The sequence below is a fragment of the Dromiciops gliroides genome, chromosome 4, assembly GCF_019393635.1.
Source record: "Dromiciops gliroides isolate mDroGli1 chromosome 4, mDroGli1.pri, whole genome shotgun sequence".
NCBI lineage: Eukaryota > Metazoa > Chordata > Mammalia > Microbiotheria > Microbiotheriidae > Dromiciops > Dromiciops gliroides.
The window spans coordinates 417,579,991-417,605,895 of NC_057864.1; the positions used below are offsets into that span (position 1 = coordinate 417,579,991).

At 45.0% G+C, this 25,905-nt stretch overlaps 1 protein-coding gene across 1 annotated transcript in view; it reads right to left on the minus strand.

The window, feature by feature from the left end:
• ABCA4 (ATP binding cassette subfamily A member 4) overlaps window positions 1-25,905 on the minus strand; it is a 176,384-nt gene that overhangs the window by 58,650 nt on the left and 91,829 nt on the right. Inside the window, exons 16-24 of the mRNA XM_043962651.1 lie at window positions 24,386-24,590; window positions 21,837-21,902; window positions 17,586-17,675; window positions 15,614-15,788; window positions 10,456-10,587; window positions 9,969-10,108; window positions 9,023-9,160; window positions 7,490-7,683; window positions 5,829-5,910 (exon numbers count right to left, since the gene is read on the minus strand). Coding sequence (XP_043818586.1) covers window positions 5,829-5,910; window positions 7,490-7,683; window positions 9,023-9,160; window positions 9,969-10,108; window positions 10,456-10,587; window positions 15,614-15,788; window positions 17,586-17,675; window positions 21,837-21,902; window positions 24,386-24,590 — 1,222 coding nt within the window. The remainder of the gene's footprint in view (window positions 1-5,828; window positions 5,911-7,489; window positions 7,684-9,022; window positions 9,161-9,968; window positions 10,109-10,455; window positions 10,588-15,613; window positions 15,789-17,585; window positions 17,676-21,836; window positions 21,903-24,385; window positions 24,591-25,905) is intronic.

The window sequence follows — 25,905 nt, forward strand, 5'->3', positions numbered from 1 at the left end:
TCCATGTGTACAAAAATATTTATAGCTGCTCTTTTTGTGGTGGCAAAGAAGTAGATATTGAGGGGATGTCCATCAATTTGAGAATGGCTGAACAACTTATAGTATATGAATGTAATGGAATACTGTTGTGCTATAAGAAATGATGAGCAGGCAGATTTCAGAAAAACCTGGAAAGACTTACATGAACTAATGCTGAGTGAAGTGAGCAGAACCAGGAGAAGATTGTACATAGTAACAGCAACATTGTGTGATGATCAATTGTGATAGAATTAGCTCTTTTCATCAATACAGTGACCCAAGACAATTCCAATAGATTCATGATGGAAGATACCCTCCACGTCCAGAAAAAGAACTATGGAATCTGAACATAGATCGAGGCATATTATTTTCACTTTTTTTGTTGTTTTTTGTTTGTTTGTTTGTTTCTTCTTTCTTGTGGTTTTCCCCTTTTGTTCTTATTCTTCTTTCACAGCATGACTAATGTGGAAATAAGTTTAACATGATTGTACTATATAACCTATATAGGATTGCTTGCTATCTTGAGGAGGGAGGAACAAAAAGAGGAAGAGAAGAAGGGAGAAAAATCTGGAACTCATAATCTTACAAAAATGAACGTTGAAAACTATTTTTACATGTTATCGCAAAAAATAAAATAAAGTACTATTAAGGGGGAAAAAGAGTGTGGGTAGTCCTTTAGCTTAAACTCACCAGATTAACTCTTTCTCACCAAATGCTCATTACATAAAAGTGTCACCAAAAAAAATGAGTAAACCTATTTATCTATGTAAAACAGCCGATAGAAATTAGAAAATTTCTCCAGATTAGAACATACTAGAAAATAAATGAGTGAGATTTCTTAAATTGCCAACTAGATAAGATCTCAACTCCACAAGAGAAAGACCCTAATCACAACAAGGGAAAATTTTCTCTTTGAAGTCTCTAGGGAGGCAAGGTTGATGTCAGGGACATGTTGAGAAACCAGTTTCTCATACATTACTACAGCTCTGAAAGTCTTTTTAATTCTCGCTCTCTCGCTCTTGCTTGCTCTTTCTCGCTCTCTCCATCTCAAAAAGTGTGGAGAACCAAGTGTATCTTTTACCCAAAAAGCTCTGGCATCAACTCTGCCTCTCACACACAGGTCCATTATGTCCTGTCAGCATTCTCTCCAACAATTAAGAGTCACATTTCTCTGCACAAATGCAGGAGCATGCAAGATGCCCCCAAGCTTTGTTGGAAACCTGGTTACACTGTCTTTGTATCTCTCATGTCTGGTACAAAGTAAGCACTTAATAAGTGTTCTATGACTGACTGACTGCCTATGCCCCTAGATAATGTAATTTCCCTAATGCAAAACTGGAGTCACATCACTTCGGTACCTGAACCTTTGGGGCCCCCTATTGCCCACTGAAGAAAATATAAACTCCTTAGCACTCAAGGGCTTTCAAAACCTGGTATTAACCTTCCTTTCCATACTTACATAATTCCTACATACTCCAGCCAAACTGGGCTATTCAGTGCTTCCTCTCCTTGTCCTATTCTGTCCTACGTACCTTTGTATCTTTGAGGATGCCCGCCCCCATGCCTGGCCTCTTCACCCCCCCCATCCTTTCACTTATTGACATCTTCCTCCTTCCAGGTTCAGATCAATTGTCACCTGCTCCCTAATGCCTCCTCTGATTTCCCCCAGATAGAAATGATCCCTCCCTTCTTAAGACTCTCAAGTCATCCATTTAACATTGTTTATGCACTTAGTTATTTTTAATTTGTTTTGTATTGTATTTGTATGCTCACATCACTCATTCCCTTTATACTACCCTTCCTCCTCCTCTTCTGGCACATTCAGGCTCTGCTGAGCATTGGGCAAGTCAGAACCTCTCAGTGATCTAGGAATCTCTCTGAGACTATAAGTTGAAGAGAAAGTGCCAATCTGCATTGGTAGAGGGAGTTTTCTCACTTGGGAGTTCCTTCTACCAATAAAATCAGTTTTCTTCCCTACTTCTAGCCTCTAGCCCCTCTCTTTGCTTTCTGTACTTGTCCTTACAGGGTTATACTCTCTCCCCACCTACTTCCCTTTCGAGTTCCTAGTTATGGATTTTCTCTTTTTAAAAGAATAGATATTTGGGGCAGCTAGGTGGCGCAGTGGATAGAGCACTGGCCCTGGATTCAGAAGGATCTGAGTTCAAATCCGGCCTCCAACACTTAACACTTACTAGCTGTGTGACCCTGGGCAAGTCACTTAACCCCAATTGCCTCAGGAAAAAAAGAAAAAGAAAAGAAAAGAATAGCTTTTTAATCCCTAATGCTTAGCATGATTCCTGGCACTTAATTGGTATGTCTCACTGTCTGTCTATAATCTATTCATCTTCCTATCTATTTATCCCTTATACATGAAGTTAGGGAGAGTTCCTAGACCTGTAATTTCATTGGTATAGGGAACTCCCAGGTGAGGAAACTCTACTGATGAAGGGAAGTACCTTCTCTCCTTGTACAAAGTAGGTGCTTGATTATATTGATAACAAAAATGACTATATCGGGGCAGCTAGGTGGCGCAGTGGATAGAGCACTGGCCCCAGAGTCAGGAGTACCCGAGTTCAAATCCGGCCTCAGACACTTAACACTAACTAGCTGTGTGACCCTGGGCAAGTCACTTAACCCCAATTGCCTCACTTTAAAAAAAAAAAAAAAGACTATATCAATAGATGCAGAAAAGGCTTTTGACAAAATACAACACTTGTTACTATTAAAACACCTGAAAGCATAGATATAAATGGATTTTTCTTTAAAATGATAAGAAATATCTACCTAAAACCATCAGCAAACATTATTTGTAATGGGTATAAGCTAGAAGCCTTTCCAATAAGAGTGAAACAAGGATGCTCACTGTCACCAATATTATTTAATATTGCATTAGAAATGCTAGCAATACCAATAAGAGAAAAAAAAAGAAATTGAAAGAATCAGAATGGGCAATGAGGTGATAAAATTATCTCTTTTTGCAGACAATATGATTATATGCTTGAAAAATACTATCAATTAAAAATTAATGGATGGGGCAGCTAGGTGGCGCAGTGGCTAGAGCACTGGTCCTGGAGTCAGGAGTACCTGAGTTCAAATCTGGCCTCAGACGCTTAATACTTACTAGCTGTGTGGCCCTGGGCAAGTCACTTAACCCCAATTGCCTCACTTAAAAAAAAAAATTAATGGAAACAATTTTAGTAAAGTAGCAGGATAAAAAATAGAACCATATAAATCATCAATATTTCTGTATATCACCAACAAACCCTGCAAGAAGAGATAGTAAGAAATACCCCAGGGTAGCTAGGTGGTGCAGTGGATAGGGCACTGGCCCTGGATTCAGGAGGACCTGAGTTCAAATCCAACCTCAGACAACTGACTAGCTGTGTGACCCTGGGCAAGTCACTTAACCCCCATTGCCCCACAAAAAAAAAAAAAAAAAGATAGATCAGGGGCAGCTAGGTGGTACAGTGGATAGGGCACTGGACCTGGATTCAGGAGGACCTGAGTTCAAATCCAGCCTCAGACAACTGACTAGCTGTGTGACCCTGGGCAAGTCACTTAACCCCAATTGCCTCACCAAAAAAAAAAAAGAAAGATAGATAGATAGATCAGTGGAACAGAGTGGATATACAAATGATTATAGCAACCTTGTTTGACAAATCTAAAGATTTAAACTTTTAGGATAAGACTTTATTATTTATTAAAATTGTTGGGAAAGCTGGAAGGGCGTCTGGCAGAAATTGGGCATATACCAATATCTTATACCATTTACCAAGATAAGGCCAAAATGGATACATGAACAAGATATAAAGGAAGATATCACAAGAAAATTAGAAGAACACAGAATATATTACCTATCAGACTTATGGATAGGAGAACAATTTATGAATAAACAAGAGACAGATAGCATTTTGAGGTATAAAATGAATAATTTTGATTACATTAAATTAAAAAGGTTTTGTACAAATAAAACCAGTTAGCCAAGATTAGAAGGAAAACAGAAAATTGAGAAAACATTTTTATAGCCAGTTCCTCAGATAAAGGTCTCATATCTCAAATCTCAAATGTTAAATTTATAAGAATGTAAGTCATTCCCGAATTGATAAATGGCCAAAGGATATGAATAGGCAGTTTTGCGTTTTTTGTTGTTTTGTTTTGTGGGGCAATTGGGGTTAAGTGACTTGCCCAGGGTTACACAGCTAGTAAGTGTTAAGTGTCTGAGGCCGGATTTGAACTCAGGTACTCCTGACTCCAGGGCATTGCGCCATCTAGCTGCCCCCAACAGGCAATTTTTTTGATGAAGAAATCAAAACTATATACAGTCATATGAAAAAATGTTCTAAAATACTATTGATTAGAGAAATGCAAATTAAAACAATTTTGATATTATCTTAAAACTATTAGATTGGCCAAAATTATAGATGGGGAAAGTGACAAGAGGTGGAAGGGATGTGGAAAAATTGGGACATTAATTCACTGTTGGTGGAGTTGTGAACTGATCCAACTATTTTGGAGAGCAATTTGGAACTATGCCCAAAAGGCAAACTGTGCATACCCTTTGACCCAGCAATACCACTACTAAGTCTGTATCCCAAAGAGATCATAAAAAGGGAAAAGGATCCAGATGCACAAAAATATTTCTAGCAGCTTTTTTTTTATTGTGGCAAAGAATCAGAAATTGAGGGGATGCCCATCAGTTGGGGAATGGCTGAACACGTTGTGGAATATGAATGTAAAGCTATTGTGCTATAGGAAGTGATGAGCAGGCAGATTTCAGAAAAAACCTGGAAAGACTTGCATGAAGTGAAACAAAATGAAGTGAGCAGAACCAGGAGAAAATTGTACACAGTAATAGCAATGTTATACCATGATCAGCTATGAATGACTTAGCTCTTCTCAGCAATACAATGATCCTAGACAATTCCAAAAGTCTCAGGATGGAAAATGTTCTCCACATCCAGAGAAAGAACTGATGGAGTCTGAATATAGATTGAAACATGCTACTTTCACTTTTTTCATGTTTTTTCCTTTTGTTATGTTTCTTCTTTCACAACATGACTAATGTGGAAATATGTTTTACATTATTGCACATGTATACCCTATATCAGATTGCTTGCTGCCTTGGGGAGGAGGGAGGGAAAAATTTTTTAATTCAAAATCTTTGAAAAAATGAATGTTGAAAATTGTCTTTACATGTAATTGGAAAAAATAAAACACTATTACAAATTTTAAAAATTTAAAGTATGTTCTTTAAAGTTCAGGTGGAAAAAGTGTATGCTAAACTAGGAACTTTTTTTTCTTTTTTGGCAATAGGCGAATGGCTTTTTCTCTATGAAGGGGAAGCAGGCAAGAATATCATGACAACTGACTTTTGGGAAACTAAATCAGGTAGGAGGATCTGGGGCAGTATGACACAGTGGAAAGAGCACTAGATAGAGTCAGTAGAGACCTGAGTTCAAATCCCCACTTCAATACTAGCTTAATGACCCTGGGCAAGTCATTTAATTGTGCCTACATTTTCTCATTTGTAAAATGAAGGCGTTAGTTGGACTCAATGGCTTCTAAGTTCTTTTTGGCTCTAAAGTTCTGATTCTATGACGCAGAACCTTAGGTATTGTCTTAGACCTCAGGGCCTTTTTCATTTGGGAGAGGAGGGAGAAAACACTTGGCCATGGCTGGATCTGGGGGATACAGAGATCCTTTCTCTCATGAAAGTCGGCCAGAACAGGATACACAAGGCAGGGATGAGAAATGAAGGTAAAGACAGAAGGACACCCAGGGTCCAACAGGTCAACATTTTCATTGCTTACCATCCAATACTTGTTCTGCCGTTATCTCTCCAACCTTTGGGCAGCTGATGGACAGACCTTTGGATGGACAGTTGCAGGCCTCCTACAACAGTCAAATGGGAAGGAATGAAAAGATATTGTTCATTTCAGTAATCACGTCTAATAGGCACGTGCTTTCCTTGATTACTAGCCTGATACCTCTTTGCTATAGCTAGGACCAGTGAACAACCAAATCCCTCCTCATCTGTGTCAAGCTACTGCTGAGAAGGCCACTGAGGACGCTGTTATGGGGCGAAGGAGGGGGCCGAGTCAGGGAAGACGGAAAAGAAGCACTTATCATCTCATCTCTTTCCATGCTTTCCTCCTAACCCTATTCTTCATCCTCACTGTGACCCTCTGGTCCACCATTCCTCAGTATTCTCCCAGGCCATCCCTCCCCCCACACCCTCACCCCCAGCTTGTGCTTCACTCTTCTTCCTTCCTGAGCCTGATCCTATGGTTAGCATGACACTTCGCTCTGCTCGCCAATCCCTTTGCCCTTAGGAATTCTAGAGGCTGTTTCCTATGCTCAAAAAATGCATTCCTTCTTCACCTCTACCTCACAGAATCCCTGACTTACTTCAAGACTCAGCTCAGGCATCACTTTCTACATGAAGACGTTCCTCATCACCCCAGTTGCCAGTGACTTGTCCCTCCAAATTACTCTGAATTTATTTTGTAGAGTATATATATGTGTGTGTGTGTGTGTGTGTGTATATACACACATACACATATACACACATGTGTCTATTTATATAGATGTATATATACATATATGTGCACATATATAGTATGTATATACATATACGTAAATGGATTATACATAAAATAGATGGATAGGACATGTGTTTTCTCCCTTGATAGCTCCTTGAAGGCAGGGTCTGTTTCAAATTAGTTAACATTAAGCTCATTTAATTTGTTAAAGTATTTGCAAACTTTTAATAGGCTGCATATAAATGCTAGTTATTATTATTATTAATCATTTTCTTTGGTCATCTAGTACCTAGCACCTGATACATAGTAGATGCTTAATAAATGTTTGTTAATTGGTTGCTTAAAAAAAATAAGCTAGTTGGTGATCTTGGGTGAACTCCTTAAGATTGTAAGTAACAGCAGACCTGCTGGTATGCTTAGGAGGGAGTTTCCACACCAAGAATTCCTTGCACTGCTTCTTTACACAAATTTTTTTAAAGTCCTAGAATATCAGAGTTGGAAGGAACTTCTTAGACCATCTCGTGCAATGTCCTTATTTTACAGATGGGGAAACTGAGGTCCAAGAGAAGGAAACTGCCTTGACCAAAGTCATCAATCGGCTATTGACAAAGTTAAATCAAAGACCCAGGCCTCTGGGCTCCCAGCCCAGTGTGCTTCCCACTGTGCCACAGGTAGTTCTTTTAGTTTGCGTTATTTCATGGGAATGTCAGTTTATCAATATCTTCTGAAAACTTTCCCGAAGGACCAAGAGGCCAAGTCCAGATAGTCACAGCCCATCTCAGCACAAGACTCAGCTCAAGAATGTAAACAAGCCACTGTTAGAGACAACAGGCTGTCCGTTCCTTCTCTTATCTTGTTCTGCCCTAACCGCTGACCAGCCAGGCTATTGCTGTCTCACCAGGCATCGAGGGAGCCAGACAAAAACATACCTCACAGCCTTTCCCGTGGCTCTGAATGTTTTTCATCTTACGCACCAAGGTTAGATAGAAACCCGTGCCGAAGCAGTTCTTCAGAAAAAGGGGAGTCCCTGAACAGTACAGCCTGCCCTGGGAAATGATGGCTATCCGGTCCCCCAGGAGGTCAGCCTCATCCATATGATGAGTGGACATGATGATGGTTCGGCCTGGAGGGAGGAGCAAGGGAAACCATTCAGATGCTGCTACCCTGCATTGGTAGAGGGAGTTTTCTCACCTGGAAGCTCTATACGAGTGAGTGAAATGACAGATCCAGGCCCTGTAGCAATGCAGGGGGCCGAGGATTTGAAATGGTCGTGAATGTGTTCTAGGCACAGCACCAGCCAGCTCAAATGCTTAAAAAATGGTGGTCAAGTTGAGAGGAGAGGGCCCCATTCTGCAGCCTTGATCCCAGGGAACATGACCAGGCCCAGGGCCTGGCTAGGAGTGCCCAGCCTGAAGGGGCCAAAGCAAGGGCCACTGTGTGACGATTCACTACTGTTCATTGGACCTAATTAACTTATCAACCATGCCACCTGCCCACTGGGCACCTTTACCATATGATTAAGCACTTCTCTGGGGGGCTCTGGGAAGTGGGCACATCCACATTAACTGGAGACAAAGAGGAGGCAAGTGGAGGCAGAGGCTCTTTGTTATACCACCAGTGATTAGCACATGGAAAGCTTGGGTAGTGGTTAGATGCTCAGGAAATCTCTGTATGCCTCTTCTTATTAGAAGACATTCATTGTTCGTTTTAACAGGACTTCTGACCAAAGTAATAGCGTAGCAAATTCTACAGTAGGGCAACTGGAAGGGAGAGGGGGGGTTGTGATGCAGTTTCACTGTGGCTAGTGCTGCCAGGGAGGCAAAACGATTGAAGGAGGAAGGGCTCTTCTAAATAAACCCGCCCTGGGGCAAAGGGCCAGGCGCCCCGCCTTAGTTACAATTCTGGCTCTGACCTTTATTTATGTTCTTTTTTCATTGTCAGAAGGTGGCATAAGGTAATTCAAAAATAGCAGAAAGGAAACACCTCAAGTTTGGGGAATTCCTGTCCTCATCTACGACAACGAATGTCTCTCCACTCAGCACATGGCTCTTGGACCTACTTATTAAAGCACCAGCCTATAACAATTCTTCTGGAGCTTTCTGGGTTTTGTGTTTTGGGTGGTTTGCTTGTTTATTTTTGCAGGGGCCAATGCCCATGTCAACCACTGAGGACATTAGGGACATCAATGCATTGCTTCGGGCAGTGCCTCAGATGCCTCCAACCTAACCTGCAATGAATTAATACTACTTCTCTAGGATACTCTAGAGTTGTGCCAACAGTTCCCAAAAAGTCTTTGGAGGCTACAAGTTCCCCAGGTTTTTGATGGGAGCTTGGATCCATCTAAGTAATGGGTCAATCCAAATCCCAGTGGATCTCTGTGGTTCCCCAGCCTTCACTGGGCTCAGTTCTCATGCAGGGGACATAGGGGCCAGCCCCCTTGCCTCCTGACTGAGGGCCATTACCTGCGCGATACTTCAAGAGCAAGTCCCAGATGGAGCGCCTGGAATAGGGGTCCACCCCAGAGGTGGGTTCATCCAAAACGATCACCTTGGCATCTCCCACAAAGGCAATGGCAACTGACAGCTTCCTCTGCATGCCCCCTAGAGACAGCAGAGGGCATTCACATCACCATCTTTGTGAAGCCAGGCAGGAGAGGCAAAACACTAGCATCCCCAGGACCTGCAGGCAAGGGAGGCTGAAGGAAGACAAGTCTCTTCCGCCTATTCCCTTGACATTTAGAACCAGCCCCCACAGCCAGGTACCAGGAAGGCGCACCTTACATGCAGAAGGCCTTCTGGAAGCCAATCACCTGGACAAAGAAAGATGACCCTCCCTCCTACCAGCCAACACATGCCATCCCCACCTTCACATTTAAACCCAAACTTTTATAGATATGAGAACCAATAAAACCTGGCAGATAGCTCTCAAGATCAGAAAGGCCTGGGTTCAAGTCCTGCCTCTCACACATACTGCCTATGAGACAGGGACAATTCACCAACCTTTCAGTGGCTCTGGGGAAATCTCTAAGACTTTAAGTTGCTGCGGTTGAACTGCACTGATATAAGGAGCTGCCTCCTTGGAAGTTCCTTACGTCATTAAGTCACAAGTTTGATCCAAAAAGCAAATAAAGTATAACCTGGCTCAAGGTGGGAACTTAATAAGTGCTTGTTGAATGGATGGAATGAATGAATTTGACTGCTTGACTTTTTCCATTGCTCATCCCATCTGAGAACTGAGGCTTCCCAAAGATCAGGAGATCTTGGCTGCTCATCAATGTCAAGCCCTAACCCCTTGTGGGGTACAACAGCCACACCCCAACAACTGCATCTGTGGGCTCCCTCCCCCACTTGCCACCCTGATCTTAAAACCAAGCTTGCTGGAAGCTTAGCCTCAGCGCAGCCTCAGCACCTGACAGGTTCTGAGCCTCTTCATTCCTTTTGTGGTGAAGGCCGGTGTCTTCCAACATGGTTTCCATCTCCAGCTGTGCCTCCTTCCTCGACTTCCCCTTCAGCTGTGCATAAAGCAGGATGTGTTCAGCCACTGTGAGACTGTGGAAACAGAAGAGAGAAAGGACCTCGGAACCCTGGTGCCCAGGGGGAGATGCACCTCATCTGCCACCCCTTAGAAGAAGGTAAACATCTTCACCTCAATTTAATTCCCAATTTAAAACCCAAACAATTCAGATGAATGAGCTAGAGCTCAGTTTGACTCCTGCAGAAGGAAGGCACCTCCCTGGTGATGGTCAGAACCTTAAGGCTAAGTGTATCCCAGTGATAGCTGTCATGGGAAGCGAGAAGGGGAGATGGCCGTGTGGGGAGACCAGTGGGAGGAACTGGGAAGGAGAGCCAGGAGACGGCTCTGCAGAGTGCGAGATCTCTACTCAGGTTGCACTTACTGGTGGAAGAGGATGTTGTGCTGCGGACACATGCCCAGGCTTTGCCGGATGACATCCATGCTGGTCTCAATGTCTTTCCCACCAATCAGCACAGTGCCAGAGGTAGCAGGCAGCAGCCCCGTCAGGATGGACCTGGAAAAAACAAGGGCCTGTATTCTTGGGACAAGTAGACCGACCTGTGGACGCGCTGGAATGGTGGCACTGTTTAGCCCAAGCCAGGAAGAAACCTCCAACATCTCTTCCCTTTCTTCTACTTTGAACCCAAAAGGTCGTTAAAGGAGACTATTAACAGAGGCACAGGTGTAAGCCCTTGTGCTCATCTAACTCCTAGTTTATTTACACCCATCTCCCTCCATTGAGTACTGCACTTCGAGCCAGAAGACCTGGGTTCAAACCCTGATTGTGATACTTACCAGCTGTGTGACCCTGGGCAAATCACTTAGCCTTCCTGTGCCTCAGTTTCCTTATCTGTAAAAATGGGGCGTGGGGGGGGGGTGTTGGACTTGATGGGCTTTAAGGCCCCTTCTGTCTCTATGAGGATCATTCATTATCTTCTACTGTAAAATGATCATGCTTTGCATGGATTCTGGTCAGAGGACCTGAGTTCAGATCTTGATCCTGGCCACTTATAGCCTGTATAACCTTGGGTGAGTCAATTTAGCCTCACCTGCAAAATTAGGGAACTGGATTAAATGTCTTCTTAGGTCCTTTCTAGCTGTAAATCTATGATCCGAGGACCTTCTTTGTGCCAGGACTTGCAGACTAACAAGGCTCATTAGCAAGTACATCCTATGCCCTTGACCCTTCTAGCTAGCTTGCTTTTGGGAGATGAGGGAGGAGCTTTAGCTGATGAAAAGAGAAATATGACAGGGACAAAGCAGTGATGAAGATGGGAAACTAGAGAGCTGAAAAACTTGTTGGTTAAGGGAGTAGTGAGTCCCCTGTCTCTGGGAAATGTTTATGCAGTGGCTTGAATGATTATTTATTTGTTTGTCTACACCTGTGGTGGCAACAATTTGGGGGATTCCAGGTGTGGAAACTCCCTCCAGTCATGCAAGTTGGCAACTCATCGATAACTTATACTCTTAGTGAGGTCCCTGGAGTCCTAAGAAGTTAAATGTCAGGCCTAATAAGTATAAAAGGCAGGACTTTCAAGTCTTCTTGACTCCAGACTCAGCCTCTATCTACATATCTATGCTGCCTCTGGATTATTAGAGAAGTTATTTTATTTTTTTTTTCTGTTTAAAATTTTATTTTCCAAAATATATGTAAAAACAAATTTTGACATCAATTTTTTAAACCTTTGTGTTCCAACTTCTCTTCTTCCCTTCCTTCCCATCCCCTCCCCCAAGAACTCAAGCAATTCAATATGTTATACATGAGTAGTCATGGAAAACATCCCAACATTAACTAGGTTGTGAGAGAAAACAGTTAAAAAACAAAACTTCAGATTAAGGAATTGTCAAAGAAAAAAAGAAACGTGTTTCAATCTGTTTTCAGATACCATCAGTTCTTTCTCTGTAGATGGATTGCAATTTTCAAAAGAAGTTATTTTTTAAAAAAAAGACATGCTTTAGGAAGGGATTGGTTTAGAAGAGTGGGGCCATTTTTGCTTTTCCTCTGCATCCCCGGTGCTTAGTGGCACTTAGTGGGTGCTTAATAAGGATCCCCCACCCGATTCTATGGTCCCAGCAGACCTCTCCCCAGTCCTCTCTCAATCCAAGGTTCCAGGATTCAGTTTGGCCCGCCCAACACTACTGCGGCAAACGCATGAGGAGTCCGTCCAGGACCACTAGGGGGCAAGAGAAACAAAGGCAATGTGCCGGGCTTGACATTCCATTCCATTCCCTTCCCAGGAACATTCCAGGGCAGGGCGTGTGCAGCTGCTGCTCTTTCCTTATCTTCTGCCAGAAACCCAAAGCCCCAGAGGCTATGCGGCTCTTGGGCTCCCAGAGCCTGCAGAGATACGGGGCTGCTCCCCGGGGACGTCGCTTCCAGCCTCGGGATCTGATCTCCCCTGGTGAGAACTCTCAGGAAAGCCTAGGGAGACGCCCAGATGTTTTTCCCAGCCTCCCCCGCTCCCCTCCCCCCATCCCCCAGGAACGCTTTTGCTTCAGACTGTTTGCTATAGGAACATGCCTAAAATGAGGCAAAAGTGCATTGAAAAGTAATTAAAAACCCAAACCGTTATGCAAAGGCAGGGGCCCTGTGATGCTTTATCTACCATCTGACCGTGATGATTTATTTAATGCTGACCGAGCACTTTACTCCAAGCTGTACATTTGGCTCTCGCCACAATCTGGTCAGGTTGGTGCTGTAGCTATCACTGCCCCCATTTTACAGATGAGAAAACAGGCTCGAAGACGGACAATAATCACCCAGGTTTGTGCGTCTAATAAGTAGGACTTGAACCCAGGTCTTCTGGGCTCCACTACATTGCACTGCTTTTCATTATTGAGAATAATGTCACGTCTGCAGATACATAGTAACAAAGCACTCTGGAGACATACCTACTGGATTCTCATAGCCTAGGCACAACTCGCTCCTTCAGGGCTGGTGGTAGTGACAATGGCTCCCATTCATATGACACTTTACAAAGTGCTCTCCTCATGACAACCCTGTGAGGTAGCTGCATTATCACCCCCATTTTACAGATGAGGCAACTGAGACTATGAGAAGTTAATTGATTGGTCCAAGGTCATGTAGCTAAAAAAAGAAGCAGAGGGGGCAGCTAGATGGCACAGTGGATTCAGTAGGACCTGAGTTCAAATCCAGCCTCAGACACTTGACACTTACTAGCTGTGTGACCTTGGGCAAGTCATTTAACCCTCATTGCCCTGCAAAAAAAAAAAAAGCAAACAAAACAAAACAAAAAAGAAGCAGAGCAGGAACCTGAACCCAAATCTTTAGGCTTTCCCGTTGGAGCTCCTTGCACCACCCCCATACTACCTTTCACATTTTATTTTAGTCCTGACTTGGGTTTTCAATGGACTTTCAGGGAAGAAACTTCTCCTGTTTTGCAGCTTAGAGACCTAGAGGGTTTTCTGGCTAAGTGACTTGCCTCAGTCAGAGGCAGCATTTGAACCCAAGTCTTCCTAATACCAAGGTCTAGGTCGGTTCTCTCTTGGCAATGCTGTGCTGCCTTTCATAAAATATGACTATATGAGAGCTCTGGGAGTTGCATGTGTAAAAGATCTCTCACAAGATCTCAGATGTGATAACTTTCCTTTTTTTGCTACTACAACCCAGAAGAGAGCCAACATTATTTATAGGGAAGAATGCAGTTCACACTCATTCATGACCACAGAACAATTGGAGAGAATAATTTCCAATGTTCAAGGCACTGTGCTAAGCAATAAAGATTCAAAGAAAGGGAAAAAGGGAAATCCTCCCCTTCCCAAGAAGTTCACATTCTAATGGGGGAGACAAGATATAAAGAACTAGGCAGATGCAAGAGATAGAGAGGGTCAATGGAAGACACCCTAGAGAGGAAGAAATCAGCAGCCAGAGGGGAGCAGAAAAGACATTCTGCAGAAGGGGGAATCTGATCTGAGACTTAGAGTAAATTGAGGAAACTAGGTAGTAGAGTTGGGGGGGGGGCAGGCATTTTAGGTATAAGGGGCAGCTAATGCCAAGACTGAGACAAGAGATGAAGCACAGAGTAGGGGAAATGCCAGGAGGCCAGTGTTGTTGAAACACAGAGGGCAAAGAGAAGAGTAAGGGAGGGTTAGGACTGGAAAGAGAGGAAGGCACCATATTATGTTACAAAGAGTTTTAGGAGTGAAGATCAAATGAGGTAATGATAGGGCAGCCAGATGGTGCAATGGATAGAGTGCCAGGCCTGGAGTCAGGAAGACTCATCTTCCCAAGTTCAAATCTAGCCTCAGATGCCTACTAACTGTGTGACCTTAGGTAAGTCACTTAACCCTATTTGCCTCAGTTTCCTCATCTATCACAGGAGCTGGAGAAGGAAATAGCGAACTACTCCAGTATCTATGCCAAGAAGACCCCAAATGGGGTCATGGAGAGTAGGACATGACTGAACAACAATGATTACAAAGTGCTTAGTACAGAGCCTAGCACATAGAAAGCGCTAAATAAATGTTTATTATTACCACATCAAAGGAGGCAGTGTGGTGTCCTAGAGAGATGATTGGCTCTGGAGAGAAGGACCTGGGTTAAATCCCACCTCTGACATCATTCCGGCATCCTCTTGGGCAAATTGCTTCACCTCCCTGGGCCTTGGTTTCCCCATTTGTAAAATGAGCAGTTGGATCAAATGTCCTCCAAGGTCACTTTTAGCTCTAAATCTGCAGTCCTACTGATTAAGCACTTAATGTACTCGAGACACTGTTGGGGGTACAAAAATGGAGGTGCCTGCCCTCCAAGGGCTTACAGTCTACTGGGGAGATACAGCACGGTTTCTAGAGAAGATGCTCTGAAGAAGCAAAGCCAAGAGGCGCGTCACAGTGTGGTGAATAGAGAGCTCTTCTCTGTATCAGGAGGAACTTTGGGGAAGTCCTGACTCAGACACATCATGGCCATCGAAATCTGGCCAAGTCCATTAACTTCTTAGCACCCCAGACAATTCTCTCTAAGACTAGAAGTGGAAGGGAGCTGCCAACTTGAGTTGGTAGAAGGGGGTTTCCTCACCAGGAGTTCTCTATACCATCAGAACCTCGGGTTCTGACCTCCCCCCAACATTCCCAGATCCAACAAAAATAAAAGATAATTGGAGGGGAAGGGAACAAATACTTATTACTCAGCACTTACTGTATGCTGGGCGTTGTGCTGAGGTCCTTACAATTATTATGTCATTTGAGCCTCACAACAACCCTGGGAGGTAGGTACTATTATTAACCCCATTTTACAGTTGAAGAAACTGAGGCAGGTAGTGGTTAAGTGACTTAGACACAGCTAGCAAGTGTCTGAGGCTGGTTTTGAATTCGGGTCTCGTGGATTCCAAGCCCAATGCTCTTTCCACTGTACCTCATAGCTCCCCGCAACTAACCACTTAAGGGATCTGAAAATGCTTGGCACATCTCATAGCAGCCCAGCCAAATGCTGAAGGAGGGTTCCCTGGGAGAGGAGTACATTCCCCCACCCCCACCCCAAGGTGAAACCCGAGGCTGCTCTAGCTGGGTCCCCAAGTACACACATGGTGGTGGTTTTCCCAGCCCCGTTGTGCCCGAGGAAGGCAGTGATCTGGTTCTCATAGAAAGTGATGTTCAGGCGGTCCACTGCCGGCTTGCCTCGGTAGTCAAAGACCTTCACCAGATTCTGCACGCACACTCCAGGGACCAGTCCCGGGAGCTCTTTCTCAAAGAAGGTATCTTGGAAAAAAAAGAGGTTGACAGATGAGTGGAGGGTGTAGGTCTTGCTCGGTCCCATAGTGTAATATTTCTAGATCCCTTGATGGTAAAGCTCCATCAGCCCTGCTTTCTCCCTAGGTAAGAACTGTCTCCTGACCTAGGCTCACTGCTCTCCCCACCAGCCCAGGCTCCAGAGGCAGCAGTGTTCTGGACCCAGTTTCTACTGGCTCCAGAGAATGGATTGTTAAATTTTCAGTATGAGCCTTTATACCTCAGAAATTGGCAAATGTCACAACTCAGGGCTTGACTTATTGTTTTATTGACTGTGTAGACTTAAGAACATGATGAAGAAAATGTTAATAATGCAGGTTAAACTTAAAAATTATGTCATGAGTACATCCTTTCCCTGGGGAACTGGTTGTTAAACATTTTCCTGGTGAGCTGGTTAAACATTGCCAGCACGCTGCTCCCCAAAGGTTATGGTGGACTTCATCCCAAGTGGAATCTCCTGGGAGAATTCCAAGTTCTTCTTCAAGGGCATTTAGGGGAGTAAAGGATGCAGTGCTAAAGTTGGAATCAGGAAGACTTGCCTTTAAATCCTGCTTCAGATTCTGTGTGACCCTGGGCAAGTCCCTTAACCTCTTAACCCCAGTTTCCATATATGTCAAAGTGAGATAACAACATCTACCTCATAGAGTTGTTGTGAATTATCAAATGAGATAATCTATGGTGTCCAAAGTAAGCGTTAAGACTGGGTTTTGCCAACTCCAAGGCTGGCTCTGTTGACCACTCCACTCCTGCCTTAAGTAATAGGAAACAGTAGCTGGGACAGTGGTAGGATCCAGCTTGCCCAAACCTGGGCACCATTCACCCACCATGCTGCTTCCCCCAGATGAAGTGGAGGCAATATTAATGTGGGCAGCCCGAACCCCAACAATGCCAGGCTGTAAAGCAGGGAAACTAGGTTTTCAAAGAAAATTCAAACGTCATCCTGGCACAAAAGATGGGAATTTGGGTAGGGAAATGACGTCTTTGAACTGACTGGGCCAACCAGTCAGGAATCATTAGGTAACAGAGCAGACCGACGGGCCTCCCAGATTTTCTGGACCACAGCTGAAGGAGGCCAAGGCTCCTTGGAGCCGGTTCGCCACCCTGCACGTAAGGTTGGGGCATTGGCTATATTTTCTGCCTTTCCTCATGGCTCATATCCGTCTCGGGGCCCAGTGACCCACACTGATTGTTCTCGCTAAATCCTCGGAAGTGAAGTCAGTGTATTTGTGCAGCTCGCTTGGGATTTGCCTACCAAGGGCATAAAAACGTCAGCCACCTTTGGAGATAGGCTTTCTCCAGGAAATGTGTGCTCACGTCTGGGCGTCCCCCCTCCGGCTCCCCCTGCCTCATGCTTTTGTGCGCATGTGCAACCGGCCCTTTCCTAAGGGTCAGGTCTTAGTTTTTGTCAATGAGGACCATTCATTTCCCTGGGCTTTCTTTCACCCAAGTTAGATGTGTTCCTCTGGCCTTTTCCATCTTTCATACACTTCCCCCTTCCTTTTCCTTTGCTTGGGTTTCCCTGTTGGTCTAGGGCAAGGATTCTCAATCTTGGGCCTGTGAACTTTTACACACACACGCACACACACACACACACACATGCACACACGATAACTATTTTAGATCGGAATTTGTTTCCTTTCTAATCCTATATATTTTTCTTTACAGATTGAAGCCATGATTTTGAGAAGGGGCCCACAGGCTTCCTCGGCCTGCCAAAGGGTCCAGGACACAAAAGAAACTTAAGAACTCCCGTTCTAGGGTTTGTACCGTGTACCCCTCCTGGGTGATCTGGGTCTTCCATTTCTTCTGTTATGGGTTCAGTCTTTTCCAGAGCCCTTTCTTCTCTTGTTGAACATCCTACAGGGACCAAAAGTCAGAGTTAGCTAACTCTCCCATTAAGACCTGGGAAGGGTCAGGGGGCGGGAGAGGAGATAAGACCGAGAGGAGCCTTCCCCGTGAGAAGCAGCCCGGGAAGGCAGACACAAACAGCTAAGTCAGCACTCTCGGCCTCAGGCCCCCTCGGGGTAGGTCCCCCCACCCCCGGCCGCCCCTGCGCGACTCAGCAGCAGCCTGTGACGTACTGAAACCAGCCAGAGTTTTCACTCAGGCTCTCTGGGTGCCCCCTTGCGCAACCGTGCCCAGGAGTCACTGCTGCTCCAGAGGGCTTTGTAATGCGAGCTTCACTTGAAGTCAGACGGTTTCCGTGCTTTGGGATGTGCCAGGAAGTGGAACAGCCTGTCCGGAGGGCGCTTTTAACTTTGATTTGATGACAAGGTTTATCTGGTCTTCAGATATGCACTGCGCTTCCCCCCAGTCCAGGGCCCCATTAAGGCGGGGGGGGGGGGGGCGGGGAAAGTGGCAGAGATGGAGGTGGGGGTGTAGGAGTGGCCCCCTCGCACGGGGCAGGGTTCCTTTGCCATTTTTAAGGAAAGACTGTTGTTTTCTTCTTATATCATAGTCATTTCTTTGGGAGAAAAAAAAACAATCTTCCCCGCGTGCCCCCCCCCCCCCCCCGTACAAAATCATTTGATACAATTACCTCACCTGAATCTGTATATAACATTCTGCCCTAGTAGCCCCTGCTTCTCTACCTGGAACGGGGAGGTAGGTTTCATTGTTTACTTTCTGGGTCCTACACGTTTTACATACTAGACAATTACCTGGAGAAATTGGGAAGGTGAGGGGTATAGTGGGAAGAGCACTGCCTTTGGAAGTGGGATCTTTGCTATTTACTATCTCTGTGACCTTGGGCCAGTCCTTTTTCCTCTGAGGGAACTAAAATGATTGCCTGCGTTCCCTCATCTATTAAAACGAGGGGGTAGGATTAGATGAGTTCTAAAGCCTCCTCCGGTTCTACGTTTCTGATCCCAGTTGTCCCTGAGCACCCCACTGCTGAGATCCCCCAGGATCACAGTGGGCTGTGTGTGCATGAGGATGGGGTATTTGGGCAATTCCTTCTGCATGTCCCTCTCTGCTGTTGACCTCCTGATGAAGGATGTGGTTCTTAAGAAAAGCATTTTCATGATGAGGTGGGGTTGGGATGTGATGAGTTGTAAAGGACAGACAACCTGTTTATAAGGACGCTCCAGAGACAGGCTTTCTGCCTTTTGGAACAAACAAGGGCTTCTCCAGGGATCCCAGGGCCCCTCTGCACAGAGGATTCCCGGCTCTGATGGAAACCTGCTCATTATCTTTTTTTTTTTTTTTTTGCTGGACAATGAGGGTTAAGTGACTTGCCCAGGGTCACACAGCTAGTAAGTGTCAAGTGTCTGAGGCCAGATTTGAACTCAGGTCCTCCTGAATCCAGGGCCGGTGCTTTATCCATCCACTGCACCACCTAGCTGCCCCCTCATTATCTTTAAAAATAATAATAATAATTTATTCTTCCCTATTAGAATGTAAGCTCCTTGAGGTCAGGAACTGTTTTTTGTCTTTCTTCATATCCCTAGTGCTTATCCCTGTGCTTGGAACATAGTAAACTCTTAATAAATGCTTGTTGATCGGCTAAAAATATTTTAAAATAGGAGAAGTTGTATGGAAAAACCCCAAGCTGTCGGAATGTGTTTACATTATTAAAAAAAAATCACCTAAGCTTTATGAAAGCCCTAGAATAATCCCCCTAAGAGAACAAATCGCTATGTGACTGTTTGCAGGGTCTTCCTGGGGAAGGCTAACCCAGGCCCAAGCAGCCACTACAGAAGAAATACCCCAAAGCACTTTTTGAGGCTGGGGGGAGGAGTGGGGGGGGGGGCTTCTCACATTCCAAGTTGAGAGCACTTCCTTTGCCCAGGAACTGGCTTAAGGCTTTGTCCCTCAAGTTTCTTTCTCTGCCTCTGTCCTCTGATTCCAAAAAGAAAAGAAAAGGGGGGGGGGGTAGTATCCTTCCTTAATTCCAGAACCCTACCTTGGCCAGGTGTCCTTGATCAATGGGAAGGGTAAACTTTTATCTAAAGCTTCATGGCAGAACAAATGCCTTTATCTCTCCTCACTTTGGGCCTTATGTGTACTAGTGTCAACAGCGAAGGGACCTTAGAATATTTGTCCTGAGGATTAACCCCCTAGAAGCTCTGGAAGTCACTTCATCTTGGGCAAACCACCTGTTCTTTTTAAGAATATGAGAGGATGAAGACTGGGCAAATAGATCGGAAGAGGAAGAGGAGGTTTAAAGAAAGGTTTAATTCTTCATTCATTCAACAAGCACTTATTAATCTACCTCTGTGTACTAGGCACTTGTCTAAGCTCTGAGGATACAGAGACAAAGATAGAACAAAGAAGCCTATATTCTATTGGAGAAAACCCATGTAAGATCAAAGATATAGAGTCAAAGACCAACCAGTCCAAGTCCTTGATTTTAAAAATGGGGGGGGGCGGGGCAGCTAGGTGGCACAGTGGATAAAGCACCGGCCCTGGATTCAGGAGGACCTGAGTTCAAATCCAGCCTCAGACACTTGACACTAGCTGTGTGACCCTGGGCAAGTCACTTAACCCCCATTGCCCCACAAAAAAAAAAATGAAGCAGGGGGCAGCTAGGTGGTGCAGTGGAGAGAGTACCAGCCTTGGATTCAGGAGTACCCGAGTTCAAATCCGGCCTCAGACACTTGACACTTACTAGCTGTGTGACCCTGGGCAAGTCACTTAATCCCAATTGCCTCACCAAAAAAAAGAAGAAGAAGCAATTGAGACCCAGACATATTAAAGTGACTTGCCTGTGGTCACATGGGCAGTACATGGCATCAACAGGATTTGAACCCAGGTCTTTTGAAAGTGGGTACATGACTCTTGCCTAACCCTGGACAAAAATACATGCAGAGTAAGCACACAATAAAGTCAGGGTTGTGAAGGAAGATCCTAGCAACATGTGAGATTGGAGGAGGTGGTATTTGAGTGAAGACTTAAAGGAAGCTAAGGAGTCTAAGGGCAAGAGTCCATTCGGGCAGAGATTGGAACTATTAGAATCACAGATTCCCAACTTCGGGTCCACAGATGCCTTGTAGATAGATTTCAGGGGCTCCATGAACTTGGATGGGAAGAAAAAAATGACTTCAATCTAATTGGTTTCTTTGGTAATTCCATGTATCCTATTTCATGCATTTAAAAACATTATTCTGAAAAGGGATCCATAGGTTTCACTGGGCTGCCCAAAGGGTCCATAGCAACAGTAACAACAACAAATTAAAGAACCTCTGAAAATGAACCAACAAATGAAAAAGCATGGATTAAGCATTTAGTAAGTGCAAAGCATGAGGTGGCACAGAGGATGGAGCCAGGAAGACCCGAGTTCAAATCCAACTTCAGACACTTGGCCAAGTCACTTGACCTCTGTTGGCCTCAGTTTCCTCTAGTGTAAAGTGGGGATCATAACAGTATCCGCCTCATGGGTTTGCTGGGACAATCAAAAGAAGATAATATTTGTAAAGGGCTTAGGACAGTGCCTGAGAGAAACTTAATACATGCTTCCTTCCTTCTCTTTGTTAATGCTGGGGATAGGAATAGAAAAGCAAGACCCTTGGGGGGTGGGAAGAGACACCGCAGAGGAAATTTATGAATGGGGCAGTGGGTTGTGCTAACTGATCTTCAAAGTCCTCTTTACTCAGGAACTGTGTGACTGATTCGATGATTTCCAGGGATCTCCTTGCCCCCATCCCCCAGAACGTTCAACAGTCCTTAGCACCCACGGGTGAAAGCGCTGCTGGCTTTAGGCTTCTCCCGAGAGAGTGACTCAATCTCCCTTGCTCATGCTGTCATGAATACAAGGGCTTATCAGACATCTCACGTGGAGGATGTTCTCAGATGCCCAAATGCCTCTGCAATGCAACCGAGGGCCCTGGGGTGACAGGCTGACTCACTCACTAATGACAGCCTCCTAATAATGGGCTGCCCAGGTTCAAAGGCAGCTGCTGCCATTCCCACTGGGGTTTCTCCAGCTGCTCCAGAAAGGAAGCCGAGCCGCCCAGTCACATCTCAACAGGAGGATGGGACAGCATGGCTAGTTCCAGGCCAAAGGTTTCCAAAACTCACCTTCACCTCCAAGCCAATAGGACTCTTGCAGAAGGAAAAACCAAGGAAGGGGTGTTCCGTAGTCCCCTGAAATACACATACACACACATACAAGCACATCAACAAGGAGGTGTAGACTAAATGTTCTAACGGGGCACACCCAACTCCATTCTTGTAGTGCCTCGGCCTTATCTGGGTGAATCTCAGACTGTAATTACAGATATTTATAGTTTCGCTAGCCATAACACACCAGAACTGCAGCCTCCCACGAGGACTGGCTGCCTTGCAGGCTTTCATCCAAAGGGCCTTGGTTTTCTTATGTTTTCAGGAAAGTTGGGATGCTGAAGCAAACAGGAAAGAGACGGGCCCACACTGATAGGAGCAGCTTGGTGCAGTGGGGAGGGTACTGAATTAAATCAAAGCCCTATCACATGCTACCGTGTGACCTTGGGCAAGTCACAACCTCTCAAGACCTCGCTTTTCTCATCTGTAAAGTGAAGGGGTTCAAGCAGATGGTCTCCAGGGCCCTTTGCAGCTCTAGAAGATCAAAAGTTGGACATCTGCAGTGTAGCCCATCATTTTGTTACCCTAATGGAACCACTTGTTGGAGGGTAGGAAAGAAGCAAGACTGTGGAGTTTTCTTAGCTTCCTCAGCTATAATGGGCAATTTTGGTGCCTAGGGAAAGAGTCACGGAAAGGTACCCTCAAAAAAAACCCTGCATACAGATTTGATTGGGGATTGTGAAAGGACCTGGTGAAAAAAAGTGGGAGGGGACAGAGCTTCTAGCACATTAACCCCACCCAAGCCTCGCCCCCACCCCCACCCCCATGTGTAGAGACACCCTTGGATAAACTTTTCTTAGAAGTGGGAGGAAGCAGGGGAAGGTGGGCCGCCTGGGGCATAGTTGTCCTGGAGAGGAAGTGGGTCCTCTCCTAGCTTGCCATATTAACGAATTATTCTTATTAATGAGGTTCTAAAGTCAGTTGTCCTCCCTGCCGAAGGCGTGTGAGCGCTGTTATCACTCTTCAGCAGGCTCCACTGCCGCTCCCTGCTTATGGCTCTGTTCTTCTTTTGTACTAACCAAGAGTTCCCTAAAATGGTCAAACAGCCCTGAGTTTTGCAGTCCCACAGTCAATTCCAGGCTCACTCTCTCCTGCTGGTGACTCCCTTTCCCTTAAGACCCTATGAATTAGGCAAGATATGGATGGAGAAAATACCCACCCACTGTTTAAGCACAGAAGCTGGTTTTTAATTGACTTAAAGGCCGCTTAAATCAAGGTAGGCCTTTTCCAGCTGCAGGAAAATGCTGTTTTTTGAATTAGATGATCCTTTAACTAAAATGCTTTCATTGTGCTGGACGGCACTGATGAAAGGGCTGTGCTGCAGGCAGGAAGAATCAATCAATCAATAAACATTTATTATGTGCCTACTATATATGCTAGGCGCTGCACTGGGGGCTTGGGAAATGCAGGGCTTTGGGAATCTTGGGCATTCTAGGAAGGTATTGGCTTTATTAGCCACCATTAAGGCATCTGGCCACTTTGCCTCTGTTGAACCAGGTCCCACCACCTGTCTCCAAATTCCTACCCTAACCTAATCCCTTAACTTGCCTGAGCCTCAGTGTTCTTATCTGTACAATTAGGGGAATGGATAAGGTAACCATGGAAGGTCCTTCCTTCTCTAAGATTCTATATGATTCCAGGAGCTTTATCTTGTTAACCCGGGTAGAGCTTGCTTCCAAGCCCTGTGGGCAGAATGACCATCCCAGGGGTTACATTTGCTCTTCGGCATCATTTGATGAGAACCCTACCATGAAACATGAGGAATAGTGAAATGGGGGAAATATGGGGAGAGACAGAAGAACCTAGGATATGTCTGCCCTGAGGGAAGGAAGAGCCTCATCATATCAAGATAGAAACAAAATGGGCCTTAGTCCTATTTGTCCACCATTTCTGCTTCTGCAGGGATGGTGGCAAAGTAGCAAAAAGTACTAAGAATCCCACAGTTACTAGACCATCTACAGACGTAAATGGAGCAGCTGGTCCTCTAAATAGAAGATTCTGGTCCAAACACCAATAAGTAGACCTACTGCTGAAAGAAATATCCATTTTGGCATTGCCTTTATAAATGAAAGCAGAAAAATGAAGGGAGGTACAACTAAAGGGGGAGGGGCAGCAGGGGGGCGGGGCAGGGCAGCTAGGTGGCACAGTGCATAGAGCGCTGGGCCTGGAGTCAGGAAGACTCATCTTTGTGAGTTCAAATCCAGCCTCCCACATTTACTAGCTGTGTGACCCTAAGCAGATCACTTCACCCTGTTTGCTTCAGTTTCTTCATCTGTAAAATGAGTTGGAGAAGGAAATGGTAAACCACTCCCATATCTTTGCCAAGAAAACCCCAAATGGGGCCATGAAGAGTCAGATGTGACGGAAATAACTAAACAACAAAACAACAACTAATGGAAGGCATGGCTAGGAGGCTTTCCCTTAAAGAGGCAAAATAAATAAATAAATAAATAAATAAATAAAAGGCAACGAGCAACATCATTTTATCTAGGTAGGCTTTTACTCACCAGGAAACACTTGGTCAAGATACCAGGCCAAAAAGCCATAAAGCACGGCATCAAGCAACATCATTTTGATGGAGAGCAAGAAACTGAATTCATCCCCTTCCATGGGGCTCTTGCCAATGTTGTCCCACTGGAGTCCAAGGCCTTGCTCTTCATAGCGAGACAGGTACTCAGTGCCAAACCCAAATGCCACCGGAGACAGCAGGCTCTGGGCAAAAAAAGTCACAGATATTAGAGCAGGCCTTCTGGGACCTGTAGGAGGGTCCTTCATATAACACAATGACAAACACAAGTGTGTAGGGAGCAGAAAAAGTGCCAAGCAAAGGCCTGTGTATTTCCCTCCAGTGTCAATCAGTCAATCAGCATTTATTAAGTGCTTACTGTATGCTGGATACTATGTTAACACGGGATAGCTGGAGAAAGATGGGGAATCAAAGGTGTGATGGAGACCCTGAGGCCTCTAGGAATTCTGCCAGGTGCCTGCCTGGACCACCTCTTCCCCTAGTTAATAGAAGCCAGAAGCCCTGGGTTGAAGATAGCTGGGTGTAGCTGTGAATAGAGCACTGAGTTGTAATCAGGAAGACCTAAGCCTTGGATACTGAATCTCTGTGTCTCAAATTCCTCATCTGTAAAATGGGCCTGTGGCCCCTGCCGCCCAGGGTGGTTAGGAGGACAAAATGAGGTATTCAGCAAGCCTTTTGCAAACCTTCAAATGCTACCTAATTGCTGGTTATCACTATTAGGGTTATTCTGTCCTGCTTCAGACACTTAACCAGTTTGTGACTGAGCACCGCACCTCATTTCTTTGGATCTGTTTCCTCAGCTGCAGACGCTTTGTGAATAAGGATAGCTTCATTCTTTGTAGCTGCATCCCCAGTGCTTAGCGCTGGGCCTGGGACCTAGCAGGCCTTTCCATTTCTGCTCCAGGGGATTGGACTCAATGACCAAGGTCTTTCTGGCTCTGAATTTAAGATCCTTTGAATCACATTGAACACAAGGGCACTGAATACTGGAAGCCGCATAGCACGCTGCCTAGAGAGTCAGTCTTGGAGTCAGGAAGGACCTGGGTTCGAGTCCCCTTTCTGACTCATACTAGGAGGAGTACCCTCACCAAGTCATTTTTCCTTCCTGACTCCAGGCAACTCTCCAGGACTAATGAGCTGCAGACAAGCTGCTGACCTGTACGGGTAGAAGGGATTTCCACACTGGTAGTTTCTCATGAAATGCCGTGTCTAGGATTCCTCCCAACTTCCTCCCTTCCTCTCCCCACAACAAAACAAGAGCAGCGTACCAAAGTAAAACAGGGCCCTAACCCCACCAGCTGCCTCCCCCAGCCCCTTCCCTGACATACTGCAGATCGTGTCATACCAAAGCCTGTTTGGTCCTATTCTAGATGAGTCGAGAACTCTACAATCTTGCTCAGAGAATAAAAATTGATTTAAAATTGGCACTCTACCTTATAAGATTCTCACGAGTCAAATATTTGTGAAATGCTCTGCAAACCTTAAAGCACTATTTAAATG